This window comes from Hakea prostrata, chromosome 4, assembly GCF_041222555.1.
Source record: "Hakea prostrata isolate BN-2017 chromosome 4, UWA_Hpros_2, whole genome shotgun sequence".
Lineage (NCBI taxonomy): Eukaryota > Viridiplantae > Streptophyta > Magnoliopsida > Proteales > Proteaceae > Hakea > Hakea prostrata.
Window position 1 is genome coordinate 44,179,410 of NC_142603.1, and position 21,999 is coordinate 44,201,408.

The 21,999-nt window shown below is 36.9% G+C and overlaps 1 protein-coding gene and 1 long non-coding RNA gene across 3 annotated transcripts; both read left to right on the forward strand.

Annotated features, from left to right (window-relative positions):
* Positions 1 to 4,016: 4,016 nt before the first annotated feature.
* LOC149019032 (protein SUPPRESSOR OF npr1-1, CONSTITUTIVE 1-like) lies at positions 4,017 to 8,085 on the forward strand. Its single transcript, XM_089154042.1, has 4 exons — positions 4,017 to 5,121; positions 5,260 to 5,547; positions 5,654 to 7,571; positions 7,712 to 8,085. The coding sequence occupies exons 1-4, from the start codon at positions 4,132 to 4,134 to the stop codon at positions 8,083 to 8,085; spliced, it is 3,570 nt and encodes a 1,189-aa protein (XP_089010168.1). The 5' UTR covers positions 4,017 to 4,131.
* A 2,354-nt stretch (positions 8,086 to 10,439) lies between these two features.
* On the forward strand, positions 10,440 to 17,652 carry LOC149019033 (uncharacterized). Of its 2 annotated transcripts, XR_016173201.1 has the most exons (6): positions 10,440 to 10,622; positions 15,093 to 15,461; positions 15,611 to 15,711; positions 15,859 to 15,968; positions 16,530 to 16,626; positions 17,013 to 17,652. It is a non-coding gene; the product is annotated as an uncharacterized LOC149019033 (long non-coding RNA). The 2 variants fall into 2 exon arrangements; XR_016173200.1 differs by having other exon boundaries at positions 15,611 to 15,968.
* Positions 17,653 to 21,999: the final 4,347 nt, after the last annotated feature.

Here is a 21,999-nt window from a genome sequence, read left to right on the forward strand (position 1 = left end):
ATGAAGAAAGATTGTAAGGTTTAAAACCAGACTGGCAGTTAAAGAGTTTACTCATAAAGAGGAAGTTGACTAGTGAAATTTTCTCACCTATCTCTTCTAAGGACTCTTTTAGAGTTATACCAAATAGATGTGAAGATTGCCTTTCTAATTGAAAACCTTAATAAAGAAGTCCATGTCATTTAGCCTGAGGATTTTGCGGTTGATGACCCTGAGGATTTTGCGGTTGATGATTTTAATCATCTTGGTGTAGACTCAAGAAGTCTAATTTGTGGTTTTAAGTAAGCTTCCAACTATGGTGTTTAAAGATTAATAATATTGTGACTTCATTCAATTTTGTTGAGAAACTTGTAGATCAATATATATATATATGGCAAGGTCAGTGGGAGAAATTTTATCTTTCTCATTATTTATGTTGATAATATTTTTGCTCACTAGTAGTGACGTTGGCCTACTGCATAAAGACCGAGCAATTGTTATTTGAGAATTATGATATAAAAGACCTTGGTAAGGCATCTTTGTCTTGGGCATTGAGATCCATAGGGATTGTTCATGCTATTTATTGGATCTTTCTCAGAGGGCATATATAATTTATATTTAAAGAAGTTCAGTATGCTAGATTGCATACTTGAGAATGGTTTTGATTCTCAAGGGAGATACACTGAGCTTATTACAGTTGTCCTATAAAGGATATTGAGAGAGAACAATTGAAGAAAGTATCTTATCTTGAGATACTTGAAGAGGACAATTGATGATAAGATAATCTACAAGCTTGTTCCAGACCTATAGCATTAAGGTATATATATATATTTGACCTTGCTAATTGTCCGAATAATAAGAAGTCTACTTGAAGTTGTTTTCCTTGATGGCATGAGGGATAATATTGTGAAAAGTGTAAAATAAGGTAAAATTACTTATTTCATCATAAAGGTTGAGTTTGCTACATGTTATGGGGCAGTTACTCAAATTGTTTGACTAAAGAATCTCATCAGATAATTGACAGTTCTATTTTAACATTCTGCATAGATCCATCCAGTTGTACTATGATCACAATTCAGTTGTGTTGTTTATTAACAACAAGAAATGTGTGATCATAGGGTCTAAATACATGATGGTCGAGTATTTGACCACTAAAGAAAAAGCTGTTTGGTTAAGGAACCTCATTAGACAGTTGACATTTTTTTTATTGTGGATAGATCTATCCAGTTGTACTGTGATAACAATTCTGTTGTGTTGTTTGTTAACAACAATAAGGGTATCACAGGGTCTAAACACATGGAAATTAAGTATTTGACTATTAAAGAAAAGGTTAAAGAAGGTGACACCACAAAGAGAGCATATTTGTACAGATAATATGGTTATAGATCCCCTAACTAAGGGTCCCCGCCCCAGACGTCTTTGATAGACATGCGGTAACTATGGGTTTAGGAGGAACCTTAGATGCGGTTGTTTAGTGGGAGTTTGAGAACTTTGCTCTATTGTGTAATAATGTATTCTATCTCGTACTTGTCTCTTGTATGCACCGATAATTTATTTGAATTCAATAAAGTTCTTTGGTGACATATTAATCTTCACATTATTATCATGTTGCATGTTATGAAAGTCTTAAAGTATGTGTTAACTTTAAGCAAAAGCTAAGGCATTCATGTATTAGCCTTAAGGTGTGTCATGTAACACATAAAGTTAAAACTCGAGTTATAAAGATGACACGAGGTTCGTGGGAACCATAATGTACATATAATTTCATTTTTTGTGGCATTGAGTCACAGTGTTCGAACCATAATGTACATGCTTTCGTGGCATTGAGTCACAGGTTTGTAGGAACCGTAAAGTATATTCTTTTGTGGCATTGAGTCACGGTGTTCGTGGGAACCATAAAGTATATTCTCTCGTGGCATTGAGTCAGGTTCGTGGGAACCATAAAGTGAGAGATTTGGATTGACAACAGAATGACACATGAGGATTTCTATAAAGTGTCATTAGTTGCCACACTACCATATTGCATCCATTTTCAGTAAAGTTAAAAGTATTTGTGACCATGGATGGTCCCGTGTTGCATAAAAGATGCGATCACCGCCATGATTCGGTACTTAAGGCTCTATGTGAAGGGATTGAGCTCTAGGATTATCCTCGAGACCAATATAAAGTTGTGCACATAAAGGTCAAAATGTTTTCAATGTATCTTTTTCAAATGTTTTCTTAAAACAAAGGAGATGTTTTGTTTTACTGATCGTGTCACAATCAATATAGCCCAAGTGGGAGAATGTTAGAATATTAATTGAATATTCCACATAAGGTGGGCTTCATTGATTGTGTTACACTTTGATTTGGTTTCTTATTGGTCTGATATGGGTAATATACAGTTACTAGAACTCTTATATGGACTGGCTAGTGTGGGCTAATAGGAACCGTTAGATCTTGATGGACGATCTAACGGATTTGCCTATATAAAGGATGCTAGGTCCCTCCTTTAAACCCTAATCATAATCACAATCACATCCGCTTAGTCGAAAGGATATACCATCAAGCCAGTGAATAGGGAGGAGTCTAGAGGAGAAGATCCAACATCAAGTTAATCATAGAATCAACTTCCACCTCAAGTTTGTTCCTAGTGGGAGACATAAAGAAGATATTCCGCTGCGCTTCGTCTCCAATAGAACCATAGAAAGGTATGCTCATCATCATCTTGTGTCATTATCATACTAAGGTGTTTTTAGTCGATCTATGCGATCTTGGATAGAAATATTCTTACATCTACTACAAATTATGGTGTTTTTTTTTTTTTTTTTTTGGGGGGGGGCTTTTTTTTTTTTTCCCCCTTTTTTTCCCGCTCCTTTATTGGGGTTGAATTTTTTGTTGGGGGGGGCGCGGGGGGGGGGGGGAGGGAGATGAGAGGGGGGAACCCCCCCCCACCACCCAGGCGAGGACCCCCTTCTTCTTTTCTTCTTTTGAGTCTTCGGCGAGGGGGGGGGGGGGGGGGGGGGGGGGGGGCCGGGGCGTGAGAAGGGAGGGGGGGGGGGAGGGGGTTGGTGTTTTTTATTTAAGAAGGAGAAAGGAGCCAAGGAAACAAAACCAAAAGAGGGGGAAAGGGAGGGAAGTTTTAAAAAAAAACAAGGGATATGGCATCTGACATAGAAAAGTGGAAGAAAGCTATGAAGGAGATTGGCGGAATGAAAGGGTGGCATGTCGATGAGAAATCATAAGTCCAAGAGTTCTTCCTTTTTTACTTAAAGTGTAACTAATGTTCTACAAAATCATGCTTAGTCGCCAATTAAACGAACCTAGACAATATGATTTCCATTCATGTGACCAATTTGCATTAACTATCATATATAAATAAAATATATTTTAATGGAATATTGAGAAAATAAATCAAAATGATTTTTCTGATAACTTCTGAAATTTCTGATAAAAGTTATCAGATTTAATTAGCATGAGCCATGCTCGATCCTGGTTCTTGATTTAGACTGCTACATGGTTTGTGAAAATCATTTTTTGATCTAGTCTGAGTCTGATACAACCACTGTTAGGAAGCAACTAATCAGTCTATATGGTAACATTCATTATGTTTTTAAAATTCTGGAATGATAAGTAATGTACAATAATTGCTACAAATCATGCAGTTAATCAGTCCATAAAGATGCATCTATATTTATTTACAAAATCTATAATAAAGATGTAGTTTACTGATATACATTATTATTAGCTATATGAGATTGAAATTGAGATTGATGAGTTACCTACCAAAATTTGTCTAATTTACATGGTTAAATTAATTAATCTCATATGCGATAGAACTGAAAAATGCCAAATGATTTCAAATTGGAGAGCGGTAATGGTTGTTAGTGACCATGAAGGCATGAAATTAGAAATTTATTGCAAAAAGTTTTTTAACTAGGATAAATACAAAAAACTTAAATGAAGAAATAACGTACAAATGCATAGGAAGACTTACATAATATCATTTTCTTACCTATACTGTATTCTTTCTTACTTTTTGTATATATAATTGACTTATGCAGATCTGAAGCAGAGAAGGTACAAGAAGTTGTTCACACAGTTTATGCTAAATTGAAAAAGAGACCCTTTAGTGAAGATGATAATCTTGTTGGAGCCCAATCTCGCTTAAAAGAGATGTTGATGTTGTTAGACATTGAATCTGACAACAAAAAAGTTATCGGGATCCAAGGCCTTGGAGGCATTGGAAAAACAACAACCGCTAGGATTGTCTATAACGAAGTCTCTAATCACTTTACAAGGTGTAGCTTTATTGCAAACATTCGAGAAGCTGCTCAACAATATAATGGACTTGTTCTTTTGCAAAAACAACTTTTATGGGATACCTTGAAGGATGAAGGCCGAGATATTACTAATGTGCATGCCGGGACCAAAGTGATCCAAGAAAGGTTATGTTCCAAAAAGGTCCTTATTGTACTAGATGATGTCGATCATGAAGATCAAGTAAAATATCTTGCTGGGGACAAGGAATGGTTTGGCATGGGAAGCAAAATCATTATCACAACCAGAAATGAGCGTGTTTTAAACTTTTGGAAATCAGATGAAATTTATAAGCCACTACCAATGAATTTAAAAGATTCTCTTCAACTTTTTAGCCATCATGCATTCAAAAGACACCTACCTCCATATGAATTTTTGGATATGTCAAGAGATATGGTAGAAACTACTCGAGGAATTCCCTTGGCACTTCAAGTTATAGGTTCATCTTTATATTTAGAGGAAAACCACTCCGTGTGGCAAGAAATGCTAGAGAAGTTGCGGAAAGTTCCACATGATGATGTCCTTGAAAGATTGAAAATAAGTTTCGACGGATTAAGTCAAGAAGAGAAACAAATGTTTCTTGACATTGCCTGTTTTTTCATTGGCATGTATAAGAATGTTGTTTGTTACATATGGAAAGGTTGTGGTTTTTCTGCTCAACAAGGGCTTAGTTTTCTTCGTCAAAAGTCTTTGATTACGATTAGTGAAGAAGGCGTGTTAGGAATGCATGATTTGCTTCGAGATATGGGAAGGTATGTTGTTTACCAAGAAAATGCTGATGAGCCAGGGAAGCGTACACGGATATGGTTTCAGGAGGATGTTTGGAATGTATTGGACAGACAAGAGGTGGTTATTGAATTTAATAAAACTTTTCCATGACGACCTTGTGAATTATGTCTTTGATGGATTTTTCTTGATTTAATAAAAATCTCATATGGTCATTTAATTAAGTAAGTTGATGCTTTTTTTTTTCTTTTTGTGCAGGGAACAAATAATGTTACAAGACTCAGCGTTGATTTTAGAAGTATTTCGGAGAATGAAGGTTTGAATAGTGAAGGATTTGCCGGAATGACGCGTTTAAGGTTACTTCGAATTGATTATGCAAAGTTCTCTTGGAACTTCAGACATTCTTTTTCAGAATTGAGGTGGCTTAGTTGGAAAGGATGTCCCAACCAATGCATCCAAACTAATTTCTGTCCACGTAATTTGGTGGTTCTCGATCTATCTGATAGTGGTATCACGACCGATTGGATGGGTTGGAGCTACATCAAGGTCTATCAGAAACTCCTATTTTTTATTTAGTTTGTTTATATTGAAAAAATAGGTCTTAGCTTTTTAAGTTATTTATAGAAGTTAATGTATATTTTTTATTTTGCAGATGGCCAAAAATTTGAAAGTTCTAGATTTGTCATATTGTCATCAACTATCTAGAACTCCTGTTCTTTCTGCAAATCAAAATCTGGAGGTATTGTGGTTTAGTCGGTGTGGCAAATTGAATGAGATTGATGCATCCATTTGTCTTCTCACAAACTTGGTCATATTAGACATGGAGGGGTGCTACGAGCTAAGGAGTCTACCGGCTCAAATTAGTAAGTTGACTAATCTCCAACAACTCAATTTATGGTATAAGGAGGAGAGTGCAGTAGTGGACGTCTCAGTTGAAATTTCTCAATTGACTGCTCTCCAAAGCCTTTCTTTAAGAGCGTCAGGCCCAAGTTTGAAAAGCATCTCATGTTTTCCCTCAAGTCTCACCAGCCTGAAGTTGTCTGACTGCGATTCAGTTCAAAATATCTCTGGTCTTCCCTCAAGTTTGACTAGTCTAATAGTGAGTGCGTGCTACGTAGTGGTAAAAGTATCAAGTACATTAACAGGCTTGACAAATTTAAAGACATTAAAACTGTCTTTTTGTTCCCGTCTAGAAGAAATTGAAGGCTGTGACGAGAAATTGGACTCCCTGGAGGAGTTCACCATTAAAAACTGTTGTTCATTGCGAAAATTACCAAATCTGAGGGGCTCGAAGTATCTAAGGACTTTGACAGTAAGCAATAATGATTTCATCTCCAATTTTGAAGACCTGGAGGGAATGGACTCTCTGGAGGTGTTGGATTTGCGGATTGCAAATCGTTTAACAAAACTACCAGACTTGCAAGACTCGAAAAGGCTGAGGATTCTTGAAATCAGGGAATGTCCGCAAATATTAGAGATTGGGGGGTGCCTTGGGACCTGCGAATCATTACAATGGTTAACGATTGCCAATTGTTGCTACTCGATGGAAAGATTACCTGATCATCTTTCCAATGCATACAAGTTGAGGGAATTAGAAATTGAAAATATGGGTAAATTAACCGAAATTCCAGGCCTTGATAGATTGGGGTCCTTGCGAAGCTTGACAATAGAAGGGTGTGATGCCATTCGAAGATTACCGGATGGTCTCCCAAACAAGTTAACTCATCTATGCATTACAAAGTGCAAGAGTCTAATGGAGATTCCTGGCATCAATGGGTTGGACAACTTGGAGAAACTAGATATCAGTTGCTGTGAATCCTTGGAAAGACTACCTGCAAACTTGTCCAACTTCAAGAATTTGAAGCATTTACGGATTAAAGGTAACAACAAGAACTTAGATGAGATTAAGGAATTGAATATCAGTGGCTGTAAATTCTTAGAGGAATTCAAGATTAGTGGATTCAGGTACTTGCAAAGATTATCCGATCTCTCTATCTTTAAAGAGTTGAGAGATCTTTCTATTGAAGGCTGCGACAATCTAAATGAGATTCTCGGTGTTGGCGAATTGGAGTCCTTATTGTGGTTGCGTATAAGTGGTTGTGAGTCCTTAGGAAGCTTACCGGATCTTTCAAATTTGAAAAGATTGGGAGAATTAAGTATTGATGGCTGTAATCTTACCCAGATTCATGGTGTTGATGGATTGGAATGGTTGTGGTGTTTGAAGATAACTAGGTGTGACTCTTTGGAAATATTACCCGATCTGTCAAACTTTAAAAGGGTGCCCTATTTGGAGATTGAAGGCTGTAAGAATCTTACCGAGATTCAGAGTGGTGACACATTGGGATCCTTGTTGAATTTGACGATAATTGGGTGTGACTCCTTGGAAATATTACCCAATCTGTCAAATTTGACAAATTTGACCAATTTAACTATTGAAGGCTGTAAGAATCTTACCAAAATTCAGGGAGTTGACACATTGGGATCCTTGTCGAAGTTGACGATAATTGGGTGTGACTCCTTGGAAATATTACCGAATCTGTCAAATTTGACCTATTTAATAATTGAAGGCTGTAAGAATCTTAGATTCAAATTCAGGGTGTTAATCACACATCGAAATCGTTGAGTTATTTGAACATAACTGGGTGTGACTCCTTGGAAATATTTCCCGATCTGTCAAATTTGACAAGTTTGGAATTTTTAACAATTGAAGGCTGTAAGAATCTTACCGAGATTCAGATTCAGGGTGTTGATCAGACATTGAAATCCCTGTGGAATTTGAACATAACTGGCTGTGAGTCCTTGGAAGTATCACCTGATCTTTCTAAGTTGAAAATTTTAGGGTGGCTGATAGCCAAGGACTGCAAGAAGTTGATTGAGATTCAAGCAGGCAATAATCCACTTGAATCTTTGATGCATTTGGATGTTAGAGGGTGTATTTCCTTGGAAAAATTACCAGATTGTTGTGTAAAGTCAGACAAATTGGAGGAACTAAATGGTGTGCGCTGCGTCCACCTGGATTATATTGATCGTATAAAACTCTTGATTGACGGTGGATGCTCAAAGTTACAACTGCCTTCATCATGAGACAAATTTATTCCAGGTATTTCTGCTTTTTTTCAACTGAATCTGAATTTTTTGCATTTAAATTGAATAACCAAATCAAGTTGCAAATACCATAGATTTCTTTTTCTTTTTCATTTCCATTTTTGAGAATTAGTTCTAAGACGATAATTCTCTTCAGTTTTGCCGCTTTTCTTTTTTTTTTTTTTCGGTTCGTCTTTTTTATTTTTATGTAATTTTTTTTTTTTCATCACCGTTTTTTGGCTCAAGGAATTCAGAATTTTCTTTTCCGACTCATCCACCGGAAGCTGTTGCCGTTTTGTGGAAGTGATTTGGAGGGGGCAGCTTGTGCTCGGAAAAGATCCAGCGTCTTACTATGTAAAAAGGTTCTCTTCAATACAATCCCTTTTAAATATGTTAATGCAACTTAATTGTGCTAGGAAAAGATCTAGCAGGTTAATTTATAGAGCATTTCTCATTTCATTTATATGTTAATGCAACTTTGCATATTCTGCTCATGGCTCCTGAAATTTCTCTATTGTTGTTTATATGCAAGTTGTACGTGACTTGATTATGAATAGTCAGAAACTGCATCTTGATGTCTATCATGCATGTAATTTTTGTACATTTAGCATAAGAGTCTTAAGCATCTTTAAATGAATATTTTGATTTTTATCATTTTTATCTCAACCTTCCAATGACAGAAGGTGGTGTTGTTTCATTGTCCATATAATTGTTTACATGATCTTTTATTCTTTATAGTCAACTATACATGGCTAAAAGGAAATCAGATTATGGACTCAAATGACATATGGAAACTCCTTACCATTCATGTAGGTGTTGAATCAACTGCGTGGAGAAATAAGAAATGACAGAAAGTGCACCATAACCTGAAGTTGGAGTCTCAAGTGGCCGAATTGAAGGCAAAAATGACAAAAAGAAAGAAAAAGATGACGCAACAGTTGGAAGAAAACTGCAGGGGCTTTTAACAGTGAGGTATCCAATCATAATTTTAAAAATGTACACTACTCATGACTAGATTAATAGTTCACTAGATTCAATTAATTTTGTAATGATGAATAATATTAATTTATGCGTCTCTATGATTATTTATTGCAATTTTTTGTATAACTAATTGTGATCGACGCTTCATTTTGAAATGATGCACAAGTTGTATTGTACTCATCTGCCTTATTTTACAGGAATCTGTATTTTCAAAATTTCCCATTGGTGCAGTTCCACAATTACCCTAGATTTGCTTTGTGTCTTCATTCCTCCCTCTTCAAATAGAGCAATTATTGTTTTGTATGTCATTTGTTTTAAGCTATGTTTCTTCGATACAATTTGGTTCCAGATTTCAGACTTTAAGAGGTAGGACTTGAGGTAACACTAGTGTTCAAAGCTATATTTCTTTTCTTATATTGACTTACATCTTTATTGCTTTGATTGATATGTAGGCCTTTGGTCCAGTTTCTACATTTTAGTATGCTGATAAGTGTCGGGTTGGTAGTAGCAAATAAGAATAGAAAGGCATTCTCATTTGAGCATGGGTTCAAACGGATGATAGATCAAAGTACGGTTGAACAACATTTTGTTTTCAATTTGATTCTCTATAAATTGTATCTTGATAGTTATCCAAAAAGTTTCCAGATGAAATTATACATCTTGGATATGATTTTGATGAATTATAGAGACTAATACTCTATTCAAGCTTTCGGTTTCCTATATCTAAGCTGTCAAAATTTGTAACACTAATTGTCCTAAGGTACCAAAGATAACCTATGATTTATGATTTATGGTTTGCAAAAACTTGACTAGGTTCCATTTAATGATCAATTTTGCAGTTTTTAGGTGGGCCAAACTTGAGAAGTTGCCTTTTGTGAGAATAACAAGGTTGGATTGAGTTGCAAGACCATGGAGAGCCTTAGCTGAAATTTTGGGCAATCCCTCTACAAAGGCATTGATTCTGAAGAAGTTCATGAATATCAACAAAGTTGACACATGAAAGATTTAGTAAGTGAAAAGGTAGGAATCAGACTGAGAGTAACTTTGGCCTTTGTAAGGGGAAACTATTCTTTATAGCAGGATAATCATGGTTTCAACTGTTTATCACCAACTCATGGCCATTTTTATCACACCATGAAAAATCAGAGTTGTTGTGAATAGCCAACCTTGATATATGGCTCCTCTCCATGCTTTCCTCTTCTTTCTTTGCAAGCGCTTTATATTGTTTCCTCCACTTTGTTTTCCTTATCAAAAAGCCCTATCCCTCTCTAAAGCCAACCCTTTTTGCATCCCTTTTTCTGAGACTTATTGTAAGTTAAGAGAGTCAATGTTCCATGGCACTTGGTTTTTTTTTTTTTTTAATAAAATCTTATTTCCTCTACTTATAATGATTATCAGGGCTAACAGAACTGAAGTTTCTTGTAACAGTTTTCTGCTATGGCATGGTCACAAGAATCACAAGTTCCATCAATACCATCAGGATGTCAATTGGCATTGGCTATTATCCTACCATGCATTTTATTGGGAAGCCATCAACCGAGCAAGATCGAGAACAAGTAGGTGTTCATGTCGCACCCATATTGTTTGGTGCTTTAATTTAATATAATAAATAAGGTTTCTTATGTTCCTTGCTTCATGTCTTTACAATTCTGCTACTTTCTTGGCTCTGATCTAAGCTTTTGAACTGGTTCATGTCTGCTTTGACTATTACAATATCTGGGACTCAAGAAATAAAAGACTTGTTTAATCAGTCAAAGTTTACTCTTGCTACTATACTTTCTGCAGTTTTCTATTGGCTAAAAGCTCTGCATATTCTACCTCCTAGTCTTGGTTGAACCATGGAGGAATGTGCCTCCTATCGGCGGCCAGGCGAATCGTATGCAACTCGCCTGAAAATCGCCATGCCGAAACAACAACCTATGGGCCCCGCTCGGGCTGGGTGCGGTGCGACTATCGTTTCTTGGTTGAAACCATCTTGGAATGACTGGTCACCAAGCATCCATGTACGGCTTAACCTTTTCAAAATGATTACCCGATCTATTTATCCTTAAAAATTTGAGTAATCTAAGTATTAAAAAAGAAATGCTAGAATTTGAATGAGATTGTCGGTGTTGACAAATTGTTATTGTCTTTTTATGTAAAAGATAAATTGTATTAAAAGAGAAAAAAATATGTTACACGGAATGAACAAACACTGCCATCAGCAGCCACAAAACAAACACAAAATACCTAGGTAGAAAACCGGAACCTAGGCAAGCCCAAGACATCTTTTTTCAATTCTAACAGTCGAGCTCCTTCATCATGTGAAAACTGCTCATCACAGCTTCAACTTCTTCTTGACAGCCAGTTCGCAAACCAATGAAAAAGATTTTCATCTAACTACACCACCTGAACTTGCATTTTTCGGATTACCTTTTAACCCTGGCAAGGTTTGGACCATTAGGAAGCTCTTCAGGCCTCCTTATATTATCTTGATGCACCACCAGCCCATGCGATAGGGGCACAGACACGACAGGGGGGGGGCCCCCTTTAAAAAAAAACCCCCCCTCCTTATTTTATACCCCACTCTCCCCTCCCCCCCCCCCGGCGGCTTTTTTTTCTCAAAAAAAAAAAAAAAAAAAAAAAAAAAAAAAACGAGGCCAAACACTATGCGGAGGGGACTTTGTATTCATTGATTTCCACAAAGCTCATCAAAATTTCTAAGACACCCAGATAGAAATAAAAACATCCCTCCAAAATTTTTGAATGTTAAGGTACAACACAAAAACATGAGAAGAATCCTCTCCCTCCTTATGGCATAATTCACATCGAGAAGCAACAAGTGAGACACATACGTCTCTTTTGAACCTAACTACCCAATGGTTGGATTACTTATTGTGATTGCATATAAGTGGACGTGAGTCTTTAAAAAGATTACTGGATCTGTCGACTTGAAAAAAGTCGTATGGGTTACATTTTGAAGGTTGTGAGATTCTCACCGAGATTCATGGAGTTCACAGATTGGAATTCTTGATGTGTTTCAACATTTTGGATGTGGGACCTTAAGAATAGCACTAGATTTGTATGACCTTAAAAGATTACAATATCTAGAGATTAGAAAGTGCAGAATCTTAGCGATTCAGGGTGTTGGCACATTGGAATCCTTGGAGGAGTTGGACATAACTGGTTGTGAGTCCTTGGAATGTTACCCAGTCTGTCAAATATGGAATACTTATGGAGCCTAAAAGCTACGCACTGCAAGAAGCTAACTGAGATTCAAGACGGTAATAATCAAGTGGAATCTTTGGAAGTATTGGATGTTGGGGTGGGGTATCCTTGGAAAAGTTACAAATCTCACAAAGTAAAAGAAATTGTGGGAACTAAATTGTGTTTCCTACCTGGCCTAACTGATATTGATATAACGAAACTCTTGAGTGACTGGGTCTCAAAGTTATAATTGGCTTTGTCTTGAAAAGTTTATTTGAGGTACTTCTACCTGTGCCTCAAGTGAAACCGACTGTATTGCATTTCAATTAACTAGCCCTGGTTGATCTGCGGATCCCATAGATTTTATTTTTCTTTTTCATTTCTAAGAATTGGTGCTAAAACCCAAATGATTTCTTCTGCATGTGAAGAATCATTGTGGAAAAGTAGTACATAGTAACTTTAGATTTGAATGTCATTGCTATTTTTTTTGCTCCTTCTAATTACAAAACCTTTTTGTTTCTTTCTTTCTTTCTTTCCTTTAGCCTTTGGTCTTCTGTGAAGGTTTTGGTCCTTGAGTGACTAATTCTATTGCAGTAACACATGCTTTCCGTTTATGGTGTTATGATTTCAAGTGATTTCTGATCCCCTTCCACTGCTGCTCTATAGAGCAATTAGTTTACATTCCATTGCAGAATGACTTTAATAGGAGAAAAAGTCATTTAGTGAGAATGCAGCCAGAGCTTTTCTACTATGACAAATGCACCACTCCTTAAAGCTTTTCCTATCAAATTAACCATGGCAATAGGCATGGTATCCTTATGTTCCTACGTGATCATGGTTCTGAAATTTAATGACCAATATTCTTTAGTTCTTTAAATCTCAAGTTCCAACGCATTAATTCCCAATCTTCATGCATCATTATTGTTATTATTCTGTTGGAGTTCATCAAGTTTCCAAGTTTAGCAATTAACATGTATGATAAATCTTTAGACAGTTTTTGCCTATGTATGTGCTTATCTACCCCACTTTTTGTGTATGTGCTTCTCTCATGCTGGAACCTATTTGCTGATGAAGGACTGAAGCATAAGTGCGTCTTTTTTCATTTGTGCTTCCTGCCCCTATCAACACCAAAAATTCATTTCAGATTTAGCATATCATCCTTGGTACACCCTTTTGGGCCTTGGTGTGGTCATGAAGGGTTAATTAGCTTTGACATTTAGGATTCTCCCTCCGTTGTAGTTAATGATCCAAAAGAGATCGACATTGGTAATGAACGAATCTGTTTTTATATCTGATGCGTCCAAAATCTGCTCAGCCCTTAGATCTCCTCGTGATGTCCTGCAAAACGAAAGCGTCAGATGTGGCCCGACCGCTGGGGTCGGGTGGGGTCGGGAGTCCACCTCCGAAGGCTAAGTCAGTTGATGAACTTAATCACAAACGGCTCTGCTAGAAGCGCAGAGCTTAAGGAATGAAGAACTGGGAAGGGTGATCTAGATAGTAGATCGCTGATAGTTTAGGTCTATCAGTATGTATCTGAACCTGAGTCTCAGATAGTATTCTTTTTTCGATCCCCTCACCTTGTATGGTAGTGAGGTTTATATAGAGTGTACCTTCGAATCTCCTTCATTGGATGCACTTGAGCCTTCTTCGGGTAGTCGTTGGATCTTATCAGTTAGATCCGTTGAGCAATAGACTTCTACTAGTTTGGGCTAGTAGAGGACTCCTGAGATAACCTTTAGGTTATGCGATGATTATCCCTTCGATAATGATTATCCGCAGCCGTCAATTCGAATCTGCCATCATTAGGGTGATTACCCTAATCCATAAGTAGAATTAGGGCACGCTTGCAGCCGAATAAGCTTTCTTCTTCAGCAAGCCATCTTCCGGATCCAGTTCGCTCGGGAGCGAGTCGGATCTCTCCGTCTCGACCGGGGTCGAGGGTCGGACCAGGTATGAACCCGGTCTGATCATAATCTCTCCATATCAATATCTTTACATGTTAAATTAGTAAAGGAATATGGAATGATGTCCAGAATCCTATAGTAACCAATCTAAGCTGATATCTCTTAAGATTGTTTCTATCTTTCATTTTACAGGTTAAGGAATTGAAAACTTAGTTCTATAATATGTAATCTTTTCCAGACTCACTTTCTGTTTGTAATATTGACTGATAGACACATATTTTAAAATTTAAACCACTTCAATAAGAGCTATTCAAGACAAGGGTGTTTGGCAGGAATTAAATGGGGCCTCAAGTAGAAAATTTGTTGCCTTTCTGTAGAATATTTGGAGCTGCAGAGTGAGGTAAGAGATTTGACAAAGAGTCTTGAAGAAAAAGAATGAAGAAAATAAGAAGATATCCTTAATACAGTCCCTTTTAATATGTTAAAGCATCTTCTGGTAGGAAAAACTCAAGCAGGTTAATTTGTAGAGCATTTCTCAACTAATTAATTCATGCATATTATGTGGTCATGACCCTCTATTTTTCTATACTATTGTTTATTTCATGTCGTACATTACTTATTTATGAATGTTCCCGAAACCGTCTAGTTAGAGACTTGCAGTGAATTTATATCTATTTCTCAAATCGAATGTGTGCCAATATTTGAAACCTGTATGTGTGCTACACAAACATCATAGGATTTATCTTCATAGTACGGTTTGATAAAATTTAGATTTGTTGCTCAAAGGCATATACTCTCTTTGTTTTCTCTGTTTCTTCTGGTTTTCGATGATTAATAAAGTGTGTTTGCTAATTGTTCGCCAAAAAGGGAGAGAAAAAATCAGTTTGAGATTATGGACTAAAATGACATAAGGAGACTTCCTTAATGTTCATGTAGGTATTGACTCAATTGCTTGGAGAAATAAGAAATGACAAAGCACTTGGAGTTGGAGTAAGCTCAGAGAACTTTATCTAACAAAAATGCATCATAACATGAAGTTGGAGTATCAAGTTGCTGAATTGAAGAAATGATAAAAGAAAGAAAAAGATGAAGAGTTGCAGAATAAAGAAACCAAATGAAGTAAGACTTGTTCGAAGAAACTGGATGAGGTAAGAGGCGCAAGAAAATTGCAGAGGCTTTGAATAGTATGGCATATACAATCACGGGATTCAGTTAATGCTGTAGAGATGAAAAATATTAATTTCTACATTTCCAATTGTAATCGGCTCTTCACTTTACCAACAGATTAATGAAGTGACTGCACAAGTAAGTAATTATGGATTTGTATTTCATTCATTGCAAATTATGTTCTTTGATACACTGTTTCCAGATTTGAGATCCTAAGTAAGTAGATCTTGGGGTAACGTTAGCGTTAGATGCTACATGGATTGATTGTGTGTAGTTCTCTGTTCCAGCTTCTGCCTTTCGGTATGCTGATAAAGTCAAGGTTGGTAGTAGCAAATAAGAACAAAATTACCTTCTCTTTGGTGGGTGGCTTCAACAATGATGGAGCAGGGTACGGTTGAAAACATTTTGTTCTCACTTGTGACTCCATTTAAATTATGTCTTGATAAATATTCAAAATGTTGTTGGTCGAAATTTTCATTTTTTCAGCTTGAATTTTCATGAAAAATACATTGTGATTTGTTTGCAAATTACTCAGTTACAGAGCAAGGACACTACTAGGGAAGCAAGAACACCACGAAAGAAATATATTCCACTGCCAAAATTGCTCGCTGAAGGCCTGATTCTTCGCTTTTCTTTTAGCAAAAGGTTAAATTGTACATCTTGAATATGCGTTTGACAAATTATAGAGGCTATTTGAACTCTTTTCAAGCTTTAAATTTCATATTTCTGAACCATCAAAATCTGTAATCTAAATTTTTCTGAGCTGAGGTACCTAAGATAAATCCAAAGGGCACTTGATTCCAATGCATGTGATTCATGATTTTCGGTTTGAATAAACTTGACTGTGTTTCATTTGATGAATGACTATTTTGTTTTTGGTTCTTTTTTCAAGCTATATGATCATGGTTTTGATTACAAGCATGAAAACTGAGAGTTGTTGTATATAGTCTGCCTTGATACATGTCTCTTCTTCCATGCTCTCATCTTCTTTCTTTGGAGGTACTTTTTCTTTTCGGTTTTACTTTATTTTCCTTATCAGCTCTGTCCCTGTCCAAGGCCAACCCTCTTCCCATCATTTTCTGTGAGACTTATCACAAGTTCAGATAGATGATGCTCTATTGCTCTTGGTCTTTTAAAAATCAAAACCTTATTTCCTCTGCTTATAATTCTCTTCAGGGCTAACGGATTTGAAGTTTCTTGTAACAGTTTTTTTATATGGCATGGTCATCAAGGATTGCAGATTCTATCAATACCATCAGGATGTTTATTGGCATTGGCTATAATTCTGTCGTGCATTTTATTGGTAAGGCATCAACCAACTGAGAATGTTTGGTGGTTTTGATTAACAGAAGAAATAAGATTTCATTTGGTGCTTGCTTCATTAGGATTTGCTGCTGTCTTGGCTCTAATCTAAGGCTTTTTCACTGGTTCATGTTTGTTTTGGTTATCACTTGTTACTGTGTTCTAACTTAAAAAAATAAAATGAACTGTTCAAAAATTCAAAGGTAACTCCTGTTATATCATACTTTCTACAATTTTCTATTGGCTAAAAGCTCTGGATATTCTGCCTCCTAGCCGTGGTGAAAACCTATCTTGGAATGAGTGGTCACCAAGCATCCCTGTACAGCTTAAATATTTTTGAACCTTAATGGCTTGTATTGGCTGCTGATCCAGTGCTTTGGTTTGCAGGTTTATCTGCCAAGTCATTTGAGACTAGTGTGTGGTGCTTTTGCTTTGTGAAAGATGGCAGGTGCTTGGGTCAAGAGACTGATTTTGTTAAGCAGAGAGATCTACTTGTAGCCGTGGTAGCTGAACTTTTGGAAATCTTTCTTTAGGCCCTGGATGTGGAAAATCAGTCTCTTAATGCTTCAAACCCATTGCCCTAATTTAGAGGATTTGTTACCATAACCTAGATTATCATGACCTTATTATTGAATTTCACAATTGTTGCACATTACTATTGGGTTTCCAAACTAAATCCAACGTATTTGGTGATTGTAAATCCCCATTGATGCTATACGTTTGCAGAGATGTGCTGCCTTGGCCTTACAACAGGGCACAAAACTTTGCTCGCAAAATCATGGGTATGGTTTGTGGCCTTGGCACATTTTTTGGGGTTCACAAAACGCTCATCTGATCAAACAGTGATTCAGCTTGGATGCAATTAGATGTGATTATCATAGTCTCCTAGATCCAGCATATCAAGTGGAGTTAGAAACGGTTCTGGTCCTCTATGTGGGGCTTTGGACCTGAAAGTGAGTTCATGGCAGGCTTTGCAGTTTGGTCTCAAAATTCTTGTGGTGGAAACAGATTGCCTGGTGTTAAGCTCCAGCTTTGCTATCAACAAGCAAACTCCAATCAGGGTAACTGTATTGGAAGCGGTCACATATGAATCCTATTATTGGTTTGAGGTTTAAATCGATAGCTGGGGAGAAGTTGTAAATTGAATTCCCTTATCCAGAATAATATGGTATTAAAACGTCTTATGGGTGGGAAGTGTTTTGAGCTAAATTGTTTGACCAATAGGGGCCTAGTTATGGAGTTTGGAGGGGCAGATTCCTAGCGCACCTTGGAGACCGTGTGTGAAAAATATAGATTTTTGGATTTGGATGAATTTTTTGGGATTTTCTATTGATGTGGACCAAAATCTAAACATAATGTCATCCATTTTATTGCAAACATTGGCTGGCGAACCCAGCGAGATTTCGTTCCTTGCTCACATCTAACCACACATCAAAATCAAACACTTTGTCATTTGTAGGTAGACAAATTCTTATTAAATCAGTCTTAGCCTCACTTTCCACCTTTTAACCGAGATTTCGCAGACACCGTAGCAGCAAGCCAGTTGCAGCCTTGTCGGTTTTTCAGTAGTCTTCGATTTCTTTCTCTCTCTCTTTCTTTCTTCTTCTTCTTCTCCTTCAACGATCCAGTGATGTCGCCGCTGCTACTACCTTTGTTTCTTTCTCTGTCTCTCTTTCTTTCGCCACTGCTACTACCTCCTTCCAGCTCACCGGTGAGATTTTCACCGTGAAATCTGCAGAGCTCGCCAAGTCTGAGTTCCTGCAAAGAGAACAGAGTGTTCTGTCTTTGATCAACTCTCCTCGCATTGTTGGTTACCTTGGTTGCGATGTAACTCATGAGAATGGTCGGAAGGTTTACAATCTCTTCATGGAATATATCTCCGGTGGAACTCTCGCCAATGCTATTCAAAACCAAGGTGGTTGTCTCCAGGAATCTGAAATCCGGTCTCACACGTGAGAAATTTTGCGGGGTTTATTTTCTGTTTCTTCCTCTTCCAGCAGTGGCGGTTAGCTGCTTCTCTTTTCTTTCTCTTTCTTTCTTTCTTCTTCTTCTCCTTCACCATTTTCGTTGCGATTTTAACTAATTCGCCGGAAAATTGGAAAATCGACGATTTTCCGGCGATATTTAAAGAATTCGTTTCGATCAGGTTTTTGTTTCGCTTGTCAGCGAAACTACCAAAAATCGGCGAAATTCCGCGAAATAATGTTCTTGGGTGTGAGGCCACCTTATCAACTAAGAGTTGCAAATCCTTGACACAAGAGTGAGGGTAAATAAGTAAGTACCCAATTACTTACTTGATACTTCCATTTACAGGAACCCAATTATCAAAGACAAAGGGGCAGCAAAGAAGATGGAAGATTAGCTCACTTTAAAAAAAGGATTCCACTTTTTAGAGTAATTGATATTAAATAAATTTAGAGCTGCCTTGATTGTCTGTAAATCATATTTAGAAGCTCGGCAAAAAAAAAAAAATTCATCTGCAATGAAAAAGTGTGTGGTTTCGCGAGCAAATTTTCAATTCCTTTGAAAGTATTGAGGTCCCTATTGACATAAAAGATTCAAGATAAAACTTCTAGAACACCTAGAAATAAGTGCTGAGTGCGGGCTGAAGGGCACCTTTGGCTTAGACCCATTAAGGGGTAGAAAAAGTCAAAGGATGAACCATTTAGTTTAATAAAAAATGAAGTAGTTGTGAAGATAGAGTTAGTGAAGGACTCATGTGAGATCCAAATCCTAAAAAGCGAAAAACACTAAGGATTAGGCCCCATTCTACTCGATCATAAGCTTTGGAATCCCCCTAACCCTTTTGTTTTTTTTTTCCTAGGAAAATGAAATATTTCATCAAATATATATATGTTGGCTAATAATTAATCAATTCCCTAATGGTAGAATGCAGTTGCTGATGAATGATTGAAAGAGGAGTGGATCTTAGTTATTTGTCCATATCATCATCTAATAAGAAGACCTTTTGGGCTTTGGAGTAGTTGTGAGAGGAATGATTAGCTTTAACAATTAGGATCTTCAATATATTTGATGGTCCATGAAAGATTTATATTGGTAATGAACATATTTGTATTTATATTTTTACATGTTAAATTGGTAGAACGGAATGAAATTCAGAATAATGTGGTTACTGTTCGAAGTCAATATCTAAAATTGTCTTTCTGCTCCTTTTCTTTTTCCCCAGCTTAATGAATTCGGCATTGAGTTAATAGTATGTAATCTTTTTCAGACTCACCATTTGTTTTTTTTTTGGTTTGCCAACCCCAGTTTCCAAGGCTTTGCCCTGACTAATCCGGTGTTCGACCCGGGTTGCACACCTGGCTGTGGTGGGTGAGTCTCCGAGCGAGGATTTTTACATCCACAAAATTTCGATACCGGAACCTTGCTTAAGCGGACCAAGCTGCTTACCACTTGGACCAACCCCTATTGATCACCATTTGTCTTTTAATATATTTGATTGATTGCCACATATTTTAAACCACTTCAATAAGATGATAGTTATGACAAATGTGTTCCGCAAAAATTGGACTATGTCTAGTGGATTTAAATGGACGTTCAAGTAGAGAATCCCTCTGTTCAATAGATAATATAGCATTTATCATATACAGTTGTATAGAATCCATGTAAAAGGATTCACTTACTTGATGCATCAGCTTTCCCCTTTACCTAGACTTGAGATGGATTTTTATTTGCTGCAGCCCTGCAGCTTGCAGCCGATGGCCCAGATTTTGCCACGTTTTCGGAAAGGAATTAGAAAGTGTGAAATCAAATACTAGGGCTAATTTTGTAAATATAATTTTTTACTCTCACATTCAAGAGTTTAATAGTTTTCAAATTAAAACACAACATCCCTAACTCTACCGATTCTAATCCCTATTCCTCATGAATCAATTCTCCATGTTAAGGCCAAGGGTAGAATGGAATGCTAGAGAATGAATGAGCTCATTTCTTGTCTCTCTTCCTCTTTCCTCTCGCATTTGCAGAGATCAAGGACCTTAAGATCACCGTGGACTCTAGAGGCATTATACTCTTACAAAAATTCTACTTCATTCACACCAGTCATGTCATGGTTAGTGTTTCCACCGTCTCCTACTCTTCATCTCTCTTGTAGCTTGATCCTCGTGCTTCGGCTTCTTTCTTCTCCCCGAAGAAGCCCTAATTCAAGTTTGATTAGAAATCGACAAAAACCTTAATTTCTATATTCTTGAGAGTCATTACATTACCATTCTCATCACTTTCAGGGATCTCTTGTTACCCTAGCATTGCTTCAATGGTTAATTTCCTGTCACTATTAAGGATCTTTAACTTGATTTAGGAGTATGAAAGGAAAGGAAGAAGAAAGCGGGAGAAATCGAAAAGCCCTAAAATCTAGTTCATTTGACTCGAGTGAACATTAGGGAGTTTTATGTAAATTTCAAAAGATTAGGTGAGATTTTGTGAAATAAAAAATGATATTTACACTTAAATCACCCCACCCTTTCATTCACAGCCGTTTGATTCGTATCTGCGCATGTGGCATGATCATAGTGGCTAGTTGCTGGCAGCAACCATTGCCGCAACTAAAATCTTACTTGAGATTGACAACAGACACTAGCGGAATTATTAAATAGACATTTGCAGTATCAAAAATAGAAAGATATCAACATCATATCTTCGAGGGAAAAGTGGAGGAGATTTTATTTTCTTTGTCCCAAGGGGAAAGGGGAGGATCACATGATTTGACTTTATTGCTATCTTGTATTCATGTGTATGATTTTGAAAACCCCAATTTGTTTGGTTCAAATCCTTTGTAGCACCCAATTGAGGGGGCATCTAGCAGCCAGCTCTCAATGAGTGCCATGCGTTCCTTCTGAATTTTCAACCAAATTTAGGTCAAGATTTTGATGCACAATGGTCTTCGGCGTAAATGTGAGAGCGGATTTAACTTTAGAGGCTTGAAAATTCGTTGGTTTTGGGATTTTAGGACTTTTGAGGATATAATTGCCAACCAAACAAGTGGGGCCGCTTTTCGCTGTGTCTATGTCATTTTTAGTCCAAAAAAACTGAAACTTTGCATCTACCTCCCCTGTACTATAGAAAAAGTCAATTTAAGGACAAATTATCACTTTCATGACAAATTTACCCTTTTTTTTTTAATTTAAACAAAAAACATAGGAAATAAAAATAAAAAAAAAAAGAAAGAAGTTAATATTCATTTGTGATTCTCAAAATCCCATTCTTTAGAACTGTAGCTAAACACCACAACAACTCTAAGAACATCAAACACTTGAATGTTTCTTCATTCAACTCATTTAACTTTGAATCCCTAGCTTAAACTCTCTTGCTTCACGGGGCTACTTTGGAAAACTCAGGTAAGTGGAAACAAGATTCA